At 41.3% G+C, this 13,750-nt stretch overlaps 1 protein-coding gene across 2 annotated transcripts in view; it reads left to right on the forward strand.

Moving 5' to 3' along the window:
- BBS9 (Bardet-Biedl syndrome 9) overlaps positions 1–13,750 on the forward strand; it is a 281,323-nt gene that overhangs the window by 52,643 nt on the left and 214,930 nt on the right. For both annotated transcript variants that reach the window (XM_066627037.1, XM_066627038.1), the window contains exons 15-17: positions 639–779; positions 2,514–2,609; positions 11,145–11,317. In XM_066627037.1, the coding sequence (XP_066483134.1) occupies positions 639–779; positions 2,514–2,609; positions 11,145–11,317 (410 nt within the window). The remainder of the gene's footprint in view (positions 1–638; positions 780–2,513; positions 2,610–11,144; positions 11,318–13,750) is intronic.

Here is a 13,750-nt window from a genome sequence, read left to right on the forward strand (position 1 = left end):
CCTGCTTCTGTCTGCATAGCTGCACACTGGATTCCTTTTATTGATCAGGCTAAAATTGATGGTACCCTAAAATTGACTTTTCTGTGTATATTGATATTTTCACAGACAATGGTTGTGTTACAACTATATCCAGTGAATGATGCTCAGATCCAAACATAATTCATTGATTGTATATTTATTCTACTTTACATGGGCATTTTAACAACTATAGGTAGGATTTTATTTGTTTTCACGTGTGCTATTGAAAGTGAACAAACTTAAATTGCTTGATAAAAATGACTGGACTCCTGGAAAAAGATATCCAGTAGCTCAGCATTTCATCTTAGTTGAATGCTGTATATTTAAGGTCAAAAGGTTAATTTTTAAAGCACATATATATTTTGTTGTACCATAATTTGTTTCCCACATTTAGAGAGGGACTTTAAAAACCCACAGGTGTATACATTTGATCCCTGTTGCATATATGCAACATTGGGCAGAAATGGCTTAATTTTTAGGATTTTTGAAGTGAAATTGATAATCTTGTACAAGATAATGAAAGTTGTACAATGTTCTGATTTATTTTATTTAGTTGCCCAAACCAAAACCCCTATACCTAAATTGCAGTGTGTTTAATGTTAACAACTGTGCTGTTTCAGGTATACCAAAATTTGCCGTGTGCAGATTTCGATTACCCTTGCGGTTAGTTTGCTTTCCAGCTCAGCCATCAAAAACTGCAAACCAGAGATTAACTATTGACACCAACAAGCCTCCAGTCAGCCTTGTTACACTTTTTCCAGGTAGAATTTCGTATAATTATGCACTTGTAACGTGAGAATTTTATTCTGGATTTTTGTTATCTGGGATTTTAGTATTTACTGCTTACTACCTTCCCTTTTCCCCCCAAGATATGGAGCTACCTTCCTGGAGGAATGAGGAAGAAACCCCTATGGTTACAAATGGTTAGCCTTCACCTTCTGATGTATCTCTGTAGGCATAGGGGAGGTGCAAAGGACTTCCTCTGATGATCTCAGGGGATTTGATTTTGCCTAGATTGGTTTCTCAGTTGCCATTCACTATGTACAAACATGTAGTATATATTTAGAAAAGTCCCAATGCTGTATTTCTCCACATGTTGCATTTCGTACCCTACCTGACCTCCAGGACGGGCTGGAAAGGTGAGGGCTCCAGCCTGGGAAGAAAACTGTTGCCACCCTGTACATGGATAGAAGTACACTCTCCTCACACTTGGGGGATCTCTAGATTGAAAGCTTTGTATAAATGTATCTAATATATTACATATGTGTTACAGCATCTATAATGATATACTGTACAGATTGAGTCTTGTTGTTCACGAGGGTTCCATTCCGGGAACTAATGTGGATGGCAAAAACCAAATTGAAGAAAATCAATTTAAAAAACAATGTCACTTTGCTAGGTGATTTAAGAACAGCCTTTCTGACCTTTGTGATCTAAGACAGAGGGCCAATCCTATCCAATATTCCAGTGTCGGTGCAACTGTGCCAATGGGCTGTGCGTTGCATGGTGGGGAGGAAGTCTCAGAGGCCTCCTCAATGTATGAGAACATTTGTTCCCTTGCCTAGGGGTTTACCTTGCAGCTGCACTGGTGCTGGAAAATTGGATAGGATTGGGCCCATAGTCATTAGGCAGACAATCCATCAATCAGTCTCCAGGTGCTTAGAAAGGCTTCAGTTAGAGCCAGCAACCCCTCCTTTCACCCAGAGTGCAGAAAAGAATGCAAAGTGATTATCATTCTTTCACATGCTCAGGGGGAAGGGAGGGGTCGCTTGCCTTGGCCTGAAGCTTTTTCTAAGTGCCTGGAGAGAGAATGATAGTCAGCCAGCTGTCCTCTCGTATTAACAATGCTATTGTTGAACAACTTTTTTCCTTTAATTTAAAGGGCTCTTCTCACTGCATTGAGATAAAACTGCAGGTAAAAAAAATCTGTGGATAATTAGGTTATACCTGTATTATAAATGTAATTTTACAAAAAACTACCATGCATGTAGATGTCTCACTGGTAATGATACAAAGTGCTTATTGGTGCAGTTACATATTCTGAAAGAAGGCATTGATTCACTTTCCTTGTTTGGAATGTCACATGCAAAAAATCATTTTCCTCCTGGGACAGTGCTAGGACTATTAGTTCCAATTCAGACCTGGTGCAAAAAAAGGCACCCTGGCAGGGCTTAGATCACCTTCTGTCACTGTCGTCTACCAAAGTAAATTTCTGGGTACTTTGGAACCAGAGGGAAGAAGAGTTTAGCAGACAAACACAGATTTGATCGTCAGTTATGGTGAACTGTGTTTGATCTGATCCTGCTCCCTAGTATCTGGGCAGGGTAGTTCACTATTTAGAGCTCCCTTGGTTTAATTATTGTGACATCTCTGAAAAATCCCATCCTAATTCTCTGTGTAGTAGAGAGCAGTTTACTATAAAATAGATGTTTGACTGCACTATAACAGGATGGACAAAGCATGTAAATTGTATATTTCATTTTTTTTTCTTGTAGACTTTGCTGATCAGGCTGATGAAGATCAACAAAATGCTTTAGGATTTCAGTTATTAGCTGGGTCCAGGGTGACATTACTTGCTTCAAAAACATCACGTGAGTACACTGAAGATATAGGTTTCACATGGTGCTTTTATCGATGCTTTACTGATGAAGATGAACAAAATGCTTTAGGTTTTCAGTTATTAACTGGGTCCAGGGTGATGTTACTTGCTTCAGAAACATCATGTGAATACACTGAAGGTATAGGTTTCATATGGTGCTTTTATCAAAACACCATTGCTTACAATGCAGCAATTGGCATTTATACTGTATTTTTAGGATCTGTTCATTTTATCTGTATGATATTCAAATAATAGGTTGAGCCAGTGTGGTGCAGTGGTTAGGGTGTCAGGTTACATGTGGCAAGACAAGTTCAGCTTCCAGGCAAAAACCTGTTTAACATCTGTATGTAACTTATAACATTATGCATGGTGTGGAGAGAGAATTTTCTCCTAATATGAATTAATTCTCATGAACATTCTGCTAACGCAGAGTTATATTTAGCAAAATAATAAAGTAGCATGGGTAGGTAGGAAAATAGATGAGAGTTTTATGGCACAGCAGCATTGCTCTAAACACTAGTCTGTTTCAAGCAGTAGTACCGTGGGAAAGCTTATGTTGATATTGTAAACATCATACCAGATCTATGACTAAACAAAACCAACACAGAGAAGAAAATGATTGATGGGAGGCAAGAGCATCATGATATAGAAAGATTAAACACACTATCCAAACTCAAGGTTACAACAGACTTTAGCCAGCCAAACCCCTTTGCTAGGATAAATTAAAGCTCCTTCAATTAATGAATGAATACTGATTTCCATCACCCCATAGTTCACACATGGGAATCATTAAAGTTACCAATTCTTTAAAACAAAAATCCAAATAACGTATTCTAATTTTAACTAATGTGTAAAACTATTTATAAAATGTGTAAGGTTTCTCAGATTTTTATTGTGGAATGTTCCAGTTACTTCAACTGTTTAAATTTTGTATTCTCAGCTTAAACAAATATTAAAAATTATCATACAACACTCAAAGAATGCTCACAAACACAAACAGAAATAAAGCCTGTAAAAGTAAACCAATTGATACTGTGAGAGTCCCTAAATAACCACTTGTCCAGATGTTTCCCATGAGAGGATTTAAAGATGTTGAAAGATATTGAGGTCTTTTACAGTTTAAGAATTCATGACAATAGAGGAAAGCTCACATGCCACTAAATCTAGAACATTCTACGCAACATCCCTAAAATCTAGAAAACTAGCACAAAGGCCCTTGAACAGATATCTTCTCACAATTTGAAATCCTTTATTTTATTGCCAGTTGTATTTGACAATGAACGGTGGCAAGAATACTATGCACAGTTAATATTTCAAAGACATAACACTGTCAAAAATATTTAACATAACCCTTAAGAACATAGTAACAGTTTTGCTGGATCAGTCTGAAGGGCCATCTAACTCAGCATCCTGTTTCCCACAGTGGCTCAGGATCTGCATGTGGGAATTCCACAAGCAGTAGAAAAGTTACACAGTCATCATGTTCGGTAGTTATTGATAGGGACCTGTCCTTCATGAACTGCCCAATACCCTTTTAAAGCCATCCAAGTTAGTGGCCATCACCACATCTTGAAAGAACAAACTCCACAGGCTTCTTGTGTGCTATATAAAGTACCACTTCCTAAATCTCCTATGAAGCATCTAAACTGACTGGTAGCAGCTCTTCAGGATTTTGCTAAAACATATTTCCAGCCCTTTCCAAAGAAGCCATGGATTGAGCTTGGCATCTGCATTCAGAGGATGTTGTCTATCACTGAGCTATGACTCCATTTCCTCTAACTGTTTAACTCTAACTCCATTTGTTCTAACTGTATGTATCAAAAACGTCCCTTAGTTCTACTGCATATTAGTGCTATCATGTGTTATTTGCCAATACAGGTGAGTGCTGTTTTGTGATGCTTTGACCAGCGATAGGCCGCATATGTGATGCTGCAGCTGGTTGCTGCACGCCCCCTCAAGCCTCTGAAGCTGAGGGAAGCTCTGTGGATGCGTGCTGCCTCTGGGAAGTTCAGAGTGCCCGAATCATGCAAGAGACAGAGAAGTCGTATCTCTCATGCAATTCGGGCATTCTGAGCCACAAAGAGGCAGTGCGCAGTTGTGTGCGCAGTGCGCAGAAAAAGCCTCCGGAGTGAGAGGAGCACAGTTTCCCCTCATCTCAAAGGCTTCATATAGTGTCAACCCTTGCTTGATGATGGGGTTGCTGGTCTGCATCCCTGTTGCTAAGGGATGCATGACTGTAGTTATGTGCTTAATGTGTGTGGTTAAAGTTGCTTTAAAATATTTTTTCTTCATTATCTGTCTTAGACAAAAATGTATAGTGCAGAATATGTGTGTATTTTATTTACCAAATAAAACTTCCTGAAGATAAGCCATACCACATTTATAGAGGATGAGCCTGCTTTTGGCCTGTTTTAGACACTAGCAGAAAAGATACACCATATTGTATTAGAATCATTGTTTGCTAACATTCAATTGAAAGATATATATTCTTCCAGCAATATCCGTGGGCCTGTATGCATGGCTGTTGGGGAATGTAATGCTTCCTGTATGGGCTACTAGACTTCCTTTTTCCATATAAGCTGCTACAGCAGGGGTGCTCAATAGGTGGATCGTGATCTACCAGTAGATCGTGAGGCAAAATGAGTAGATCGCGGAGTGCCAACCCCCCCTTCAGGTGCCTCTGGGAGGAAACGCTGGGAGTAAGGCCCATTGTACTCAATGGGGCTTACTCCCAGGTAAGTGTGGCTAGGATTGCAGCCTCACAGCCTAATCCTAAGCATGTCTACTCAGGAGTAAGTCCTGTTATACTCAGTGGGGCTCAAGGTACACCAACATACATTGTACACATAAATGTTATAGGTTATGATGGCGCGAACATTGTAAAAAAAAACTCTGGTAGATCTCTGGGCCTTGTTGGGTTTCAAAGTAGCTCTCGAGCCAAAAAAGTGTGAGCACCCCTGTGCTATAGTTTCTTAATTTTTGGTTACTCTCAAATTGAGCAAGTCTTCCATGATGTGAAAGTTTTTGTCAGTAATACCCTGTTATCTCCCTTCCTATACATTTAGAAAGTTTGTCTTTTGAGAAGAAACTTATCTTCATAACCTTGTAAAATACAAATAAATAATGAGTTTTATCCTTGCTTATCACTAAACATTTAATATTTGCAATTCTTTTTTGCTGTTTTAAAATATTTTGAAGCCAGTGATGACCTTAACAGTGTCCTCAAATCAAGGACTAATATTAGTCAAGGGGTATTTAAATTTTTTGTTCAAAAAGTGTGGTCATTCTTCTGGAAATTTATCTAGCAGTAATGAAAATAAGGTTGAATGTTATCATTAACAGATGGTTTTCTGCTTTTGAATTGACATATTTTTAAATAAAACCTGCCTATTTTCCTTGTACACTGTAAATAGAATTTGTCATTGTCCCATCAGTGAAATGCATTTTCTGGGAATTATGCCAGTAGAAACTTTAGACAATCTTGGATTACTAATCTTTTGAAATTGTTTAATAACTAATGTTATAAACCTTTTCGTTTTTTGGACTTGGCCAAACTTCTAACAACCAGAACACTAAGTTTAAAAAAATCCTTAGGTTTTTTTTAAATTCCCACTCTCCCTCTTATTTATTCTCACAGCTGTACTTTCAAATAAAGTATTTTCAGAAATGCCTTCAGACCATCATTGTTTCATAGTGAACCTTTTCAGTGGTTTGTTTCCATTAATAGGTGATGTGCATGCAGCCTGAAACAACCATACAAACTGTACAAAAAAAGATCAAGCTTTATATAGGTTGCAAAATTCTATTCTTGGTCTATGAGTTCTGGTACAGAGGGAAATACTTATGCTTAGATTATTGTTAAAAGCACACTTCATCTATTTTCTAACTTTCATGTGATAGAAAGAAAAAGTCCACAAATCCTTTTTAAAGGCAATAGTGCAAAATACCATCTGTATAAAACAGTTGGGAAGAATAGTTGTGCTGTTTGCTCTCCAAGTGAGATGCACAGTCCAGAGTCCTTGTGCTGTGAGACCCGGTGCAGATATGACATATTGGAATCTTTCAGTAATGACTGAGACTATACCTTCTCCGGTGCGATCTCCATGGCAGGGTCAGTCCTTGTCATCTGGGAAGAGCAGTATAGATGACATAGAGCAGTCAAACTCATTTCATAGAGTGACTGAATAGTTTTCATGGTGCCTGCTGAGGGCCGGAAGTGATAGCATTAAGCAGGAAATGGTCATTAAGTAAATGATGACCAAAAAAGCACTTTATATATAGAAACACATTAGCTACAAATGACAGAAGGGAAAATGTGCAATCTTGACCATACTTTTCAAGATGTGGAAGAGCCCAATTATCATGCAGGCCATCCTTTCAGCCGTTCCACTTTTGCCAAGGCATCACTTTGCAGCTCAGCAACTGAGAGGTTGTGTATGAAGCGATGCGTCAGGAGAAGCAGCACTGCTGAAAGGGTGGTCCATGTGATAATTCCGCTTTCCCAGCATCTCTGCAGTGTCACCTTCTCTCAACCCTTTTCTTCTTCCCCTTCTCCCATAGTATTCTCTATCTTCTAAGGCCTTCTTCATGTTCCTCCTCCCTCCTGTCCCTGTTTTGCCCCTCTCCTCCTGCTATCTTATCTGCTCTGCTGATCCAGTAGTGGATGGAGGGCGCTGCCTCCAGTTGTGGCAGCGATTCCAAAATGGCTGCCAACAGAGCACTTTGCATGCTGTCAGCAGCCATTTTGCGACAATTTTGAAGGTCAGGTAAGCTGACCAAGGAAAAACCCAACCTACTATGCCTAGAAGCAAGGTCCGTCGAAGGAATTAAGGAAGCACCTCCCCTAGGACCACTTTGTAACCTGTCCTGCCTGCCTGAGAGGGAGAAACTTCTCAGGTGACAAGGACTGGCCCTGGTGACAAGGGCCAGCTTGTGACAACTTCTCAGGTGACAAGGAGACCACTGAGAAGGGGAGTTCAAAGGTAAGCTCAAATCTCCCCATTCAATTTGCATATTCTTCTCTCCCACTGAAGTTCCTACTCTTGAACTTTTTCAGTGCTAACTATTTAGTGTACCATTTAAAATTTAATTATTGTAAACTTTAAATCAGAGTTTGAAACTCAAACTCTGATTTAAAGCTTATAATAATTAAATTTCAAATGGTTTAAATAATTAAATTTAAACTACATTTCAAGTAGTAATTCCTGAACATGTGTATAATGCCTCTCGTTACCAAGTAATCATAACCACCCTCCATATGTCATTTAGATTTGGGGGATAGAGTGCCAGTCAATGTGACATTCAGACAAGTTTGAGACCACATGCTTTAGTTTCAGAATTTCACTGAAATTGCCCCTCAAGCAGACCCCCAAGAAAGTCAAGCAATACAAACCAAGCTGCAGAGTTTCAGTACTTGGTTGTCAGTACTTAGAAACCACAATCAGCCTTGTTACCCACAAAAGTCGAAAAGATGTACTACCCCCTCCTGATTCTCAGTCTTATACACTGTTTCTAGCTTTCAAATAACCTGGCTAGACAGTTCAGGCGTACTCCATTATCCTCAGGGGTTCTGTTTCGGAATTCCATTCCGCTGTGTGTGGATAGCTGGAACCGCGGATACAGGCGAACTGCTCCTCTCTGGGATTTCTGAGCTCAGCAGAGGCCAAGGACGTCCATCCTTAGCCTCTGCCAAACTTAGACTGAGCTTGGCAGGCAAAATAAAGCAACTTCCGGTTTCACAGAGAAACTGGAAGTGACTTTTTAATGCCTTATAAGGCATTGGGAGGCCCAGGGAAGCATTGGGAAGCCAGGGGAGCCAGACCCAGTCTGCAGATATGGGGGCCTCCCTGTGTTTATGCTCTCTCTCTCACTCTCTCTCACACACACAAACTAGAAATGTAGTTATATTCACAGTTAGTTGAGAAATTTGTTTCAGTATCTGACATTCACATTGGAGTGGAAATTGAGGGATCAATTATTGCTACCTAGGTATGCAATGCAGAGCAAGGGAATAGGGGCCAAGAATTCATCCAGATGGAATCAAGGCAAGAGTTTGTGTGAGCCATGTGATGAAAGGCTGTCTAGTTGCTCTTTAGACTGTATATTCATTATGAGCAATAGCTTTGAGATTTCACTATAACAAGGTATATAATTTCATACTTCAGTATAGAAATATATTTTTTACTTATACGAGCACTTGTAAAACACTGCTACAGGAAACATTTTAAAGCAGCCACTAGGTGGCGGTGCAGTGCAAAAACATTTTCACTATACATGCTATACAATTTTTCACCTTACAAGCAATTTTCATGGAACACATTAAGTGCCTAAGAGCGATAACTGTACCTTGTTTTAGTTTAATGAATTACTTATTTCTTGAAACAGTATTGGAAGAGATTCTATTCTTAGCTTGTTAGGAAAAGATTTTTGTCCTTGGCTTTTGGGGTAATGAAGGAAGGCAAAACTGCAGTAGACTTTTGACTCAGTTTGGCTTGTAGTGCAACTTGAGATAGTTAAATTGTTTTCTGTAAATTGTTGTGTTCATCTTCATCATTACACTGATTTCTTTATTGTGATAATGTTTCTTGAAGTTGTAGATATGAATAGTTTAGGTTGGTACCAGGTTACTGGGTGCACTGGGCCTCCATGGTGCCCCAGTGGTGCCTCCATGGTGCAACAATGCATCAGGTGTTAGTACTGTCACCAGTATTGAGAGTTCAGGGATCAGCTTAGCCATTTAGGCCCCCTGGTTGGCATGAACCCTTGGCCATTGTTACCATGTATGTGTACTTTTAAACATGTTAACTTGTGCACATGGGGGAAAATTATTTCTTGTCCTGGGATCCTGTGTAGTGGCCAGTGGAACAGCTCAGTGGGTTAGCAGGGAATGAAGAGGGAGGAAAAGGTAAAATTTATAACAAACCAACTTCTGTTGTGGGAATAGTTTAACAATAATTTGGAAGGGGAATCAAAATAAAGCATTAAATCAAAATAAATGCTCATGCACACAACAAGCAATCACACAAAGAAAACGATTGCAGCTATCTGCTTGCATACAAGAGAGACCACCAAAAGATAATGGGGAATTTGTGGGTCTGTGGTGAGGCTGCACTGAAGATCAAGGTTACCAGCCTGTATTTACTTGATTGAGTACAATGCCTTGCAGGAATTGCAGGACAGGCATGCCAAGTTGTGAGAATTCCCGATTAAAGAAAGTTACAAAAGCAGGAAGAGGGCTTTGAAGCAAGCCTCAAAATCTAGGTAGTACCTTCCTAATCCTAACACACAATCCTAACTTATGCAGGAACAGGCAGACTGAGAGGCCTGTACTGAATCCAGCTCAAGATAGGTGTGGGCTGGGGTGTAAGGGGATTTTATTCTCTATCGCATGTTGTGTGCCAGCCACCCCAATGGGGCTACTTGGTTCTGTGCCTCAATTTAACAGGCGCAAATCCAGGTGTCCCATGTAATGCTGGTCAGGTTTGGGATAGAGTTTAGGATCTAATTTGTGCTTCTGCAGCCAGTTTCACCCCCTTCTCAGGCCCAATCCACCCTCCTCCCACCCAATAAGGCCCCTCCCCATCCCCATTTCACCCTCCAGCCCTCTGTGGTGGCCTACAGGGGCTAGCACAAACTTACTTTCTCCAGGCACAGACCTGGCTTTGCAAGGCCAGCACATGTCCTTGTGTTGGCCTAGCCTACTCCCAAATAGCTGCAAAGATGCTTTACAGCATGTTCACAACATTCAAGAACATGTGCAAGAGACTTGCACCCTCTTGGGGGGTTGGATTGCTCTGTTAGTTGGATGAGGTAAAGAAAAGGGTGAAAATAGCTTAGAGAGAAAGGTGGTCTGGGAGGTGGCTGACAAGAATGGCTGTCTTGCACATGCTGTTGCACAACAGCTTCAGCTGTGTTAATTGAGAGAAATGAGAAGTAAAGATAGAAAGAAGGGGGATAGAATCTGTTTGGGGGGCAAGAAGTGAGCCAGTTGATTGGTCTGATAATCAAAAGTGTGATTTTTCTCTTGCTTGGTGGATCGAAGGCGTCTTGCCATCAGTCCTGTTTTTTAGTATCATGTTACTGGCTTGAGCTGTGCTCTTCTGACAGTCATCCAGCACCACGTGCATATTCCCTGCATGCATTAACATAAAAAAGGCCATCAGGCAACACAAATGTCCAACCTGCTCAACCCCTCATGCCACCCCGAGTACCATTGAGTCAGAGTATGCTGTTGAGTGATCTATTCTTTACATCTGTTTTCAAAACTATTTTTACTCTGCTATTCATAACTTCTATAAAAATAATTGGATGCTATGTATAGGATAAATGAGTGAGGATAATGGAACCATTAATTATCCTAAGTTATAAATGAATAGATATTTCAGAAATAGCTTGTGTACAGTAAACGGGTTTCATTAGCAGCAAAGATATTTTTGGAAGAATTATACGTAAGAATTTCTTTGTAGAACAGCACCAGCTGGTATCTAAGGATGAAACATTGCTAATGTTTTTGGTTTTAATTTTGAAGAGCGTTACAGAATTCAAAGTGACCTGTTAGAAGATATTTGGCTAATTACGAAAGAGCTCACTCTTCGGCTTGAAGAACACTTCAAGAAGCAAAACTGCAAAGACTTCACATGTAGTTTTTCTGGCCCAGTCCCTTTACAGGAATATTTTGAGATAATTGATCATCATTTTGAGGTATGCTCATTAATGCTTACATTTTGTAATTGCGTTTGTTCTGTGCTAGCGGCTTCTTCAGTTTTTGCTTTGAGTTATTAACATAATTGTTTATACCAGGGGTGCCCAAACCCCGGCCCGGGGGCCACTTGCGGCCCTCAGGGACTCTCAATCAGGCCCTCAGAGAGCCTCCAGTCTCCAATGAGTCTCTGGTCCTCCAGAGACTTTTTGGAGCCCGTGCTGGCCCAATGCAACTGCTGTCAGCAAGAGGACGACTGTTCAACTTCTCACCTGAGCTGTGGGACAAGGGCTCCCTCCATTACTTGCTGTTTCACATCTGTGATGCAGCAGTGGCAGTGAAGGAAAGGCTGGCCTTGCTTTGTGCAAGGCCTTTTAGAGGCCTTGAGCTACTGCAAGACCTTCATTCATTCATATAAGTTCCATCTCTAATATATTCATTTATGTAAATTTATTCACATTTGAAATTAAATTAATTCGGCCCCCGGACACAGTGTCAGAGAGATGATGTGGCCCTCCTGCCAAAATGTTTGGACACCCCTGGTTTATACTAAGAAATACTTCTTACACAGGTCCAGTGCACATAGATGGTGTGCAGTGGTACCATTTGTAGGCTCCAGTCTCATTATATAGTCTTGCTTTCCACTCTTGGGTACACAAAGATCACTTTTGGCTTGACTGTTTTCCTATACAGTGAGCCCTCCTTATCTGCGGGTTTGGCACCTGTGGATTTGACTCACCATGGGTGCCGAGGGTGCATCTCCCCCCCCCCCTTGCCTCAGAAGATCTTTGGAAGACACCTCCAACTTTCACCGAAAACCTGGTGCCTTCTGAATGTGTATGGGCGGCTTTCTGAGGGTCAGGGCAGTTGCATGCAGCCTCCCAGGCTTCAGAACACACTTCTGGTTGTACTCAGAAGGCACTTCTGGTTGAGTCCGGGAGGTCCTGTGAGGCCCTTCCGTGAATTTCATTATCCTGGAATGGATTCCCCATGGCTGCTGAGTGCCCACTATATATCCGGACGGTTGTCATACATTCATATACTTGGAGAACAATAAAACATTCTATAGGTTTGTCATCTCAGCTTCCTCTACCTGTGGCAGGAGCGAAACCACCAGAGGGCTTGAGAAGTTCACTGACATATCAGTCGAGATGCAGTTAAAGTGTTGTTCTTGTTTATTTGAAACCAAACAATAGATAGAAGAGTAAAAAGGAAAGTGTTGACCCTCATTCCACTTCCTCTTCCTTTGGGCATGAACTGCTCTCTGGGCTGGCCCAAGTCCCTTTTGCCAGCCTGGGAATGTCACAAAAGTGCCATAAACCACTTTCATGCCACTCTGAGGGGTGTTAGACCGGCGCATGGATATGCACTGGCCTCCCCATACCGCCACGGCCCCTGGGGAGAGGTAACTTTGTGCTGGTTGAGCTTGGCCAAGGCAGGGGTCAGGCCGATGTGAGGAGGGCAGGGAAGAGGTGGGAGGGAGGCGTTCTCGGGCGGGGTGGAGGGTGGGCAGCTGGCGTTCCCAGGGGTGAGCAGGTAGCAGGAGGTGGGTCCAGGATCCAGCACTTATGCTGGATTCTAACCCTGTTCCTGGGCAGCCCAGGACAGTCCTGGGCCGCTTGGATTTGTGCCACCTCCTGAGGTGACGCAGATCTGAGTAGCCCCATTGGGACTTCAGTGGCTCTCCCTGGGATAAGGTGTGCTCCTCTCCCACCCCCTTCCTAGGTCCTGTCTTCCTCCCTAGGGCACTTCATAGGGCTGAGGCCAGTTGCGCCCCTATGGGAATGACTCCTGCTTGTTGGTTAGTCTCCCTTATAGCTGGGAGTGGGCAATGGCTGGTGACATCATCATCTGATGCCATGCTGCTGACCAATCTCCCTCCAAAGAAACCAGTATAGTAGCACATGCCACCCCCATTCACCTAGTGGGACATATCCCCTCTCCACCAGCCTACTATGCCGACGGGGCTCATAAAGCTATTAAATTTGGACATTTTTTGAAGGGCCTTCTGCAGAATTTACATTAAAACATAGTATTCACATCTTTTACGGCAATATGTCTGAGTTTAGTTCCTTCTCTAGATTCGATATGAAGTGAATCAAATGCAGTGAGCCAGTTACTGCAGATGTTCATCTATAGAACTAAATGAGCTGACATTATCATTGTTTTGGTAATATGTTTAATCTCTGTATTACATTGACATTTGATAGTATAATTAGTGTGTGTGATTTTTATTTTTTATGTATGGCTACTATTCTTAAACTATATGACTTTAACAAAAGATATAAATTCTTTCTTAAAGGCACCACAACATATTTCAAAACATACAGTGACCCATTTCCTGATGTAGTGAGAATAATATAATACATTAAGTATACGTACTGCAGATCGAGTTTACTGAAATACCTCATAACCCAGTGATGAAGAGTTAATTT

This window comes from Tiliqua scincoides, chromosome 5, assembly GCF_035046505.1.
Source record: "Tiliqua scincoides isolate rTilSci1 chromosome 5, rTilSci1.hap2, whole genome shotgun sequence".
Lineage (NCBI taxonomy): Eukaryota > Metazoa > Chordata > Lepidosauria > Squamata > Scincidae > Tiliqua > Tiliqua scincoides.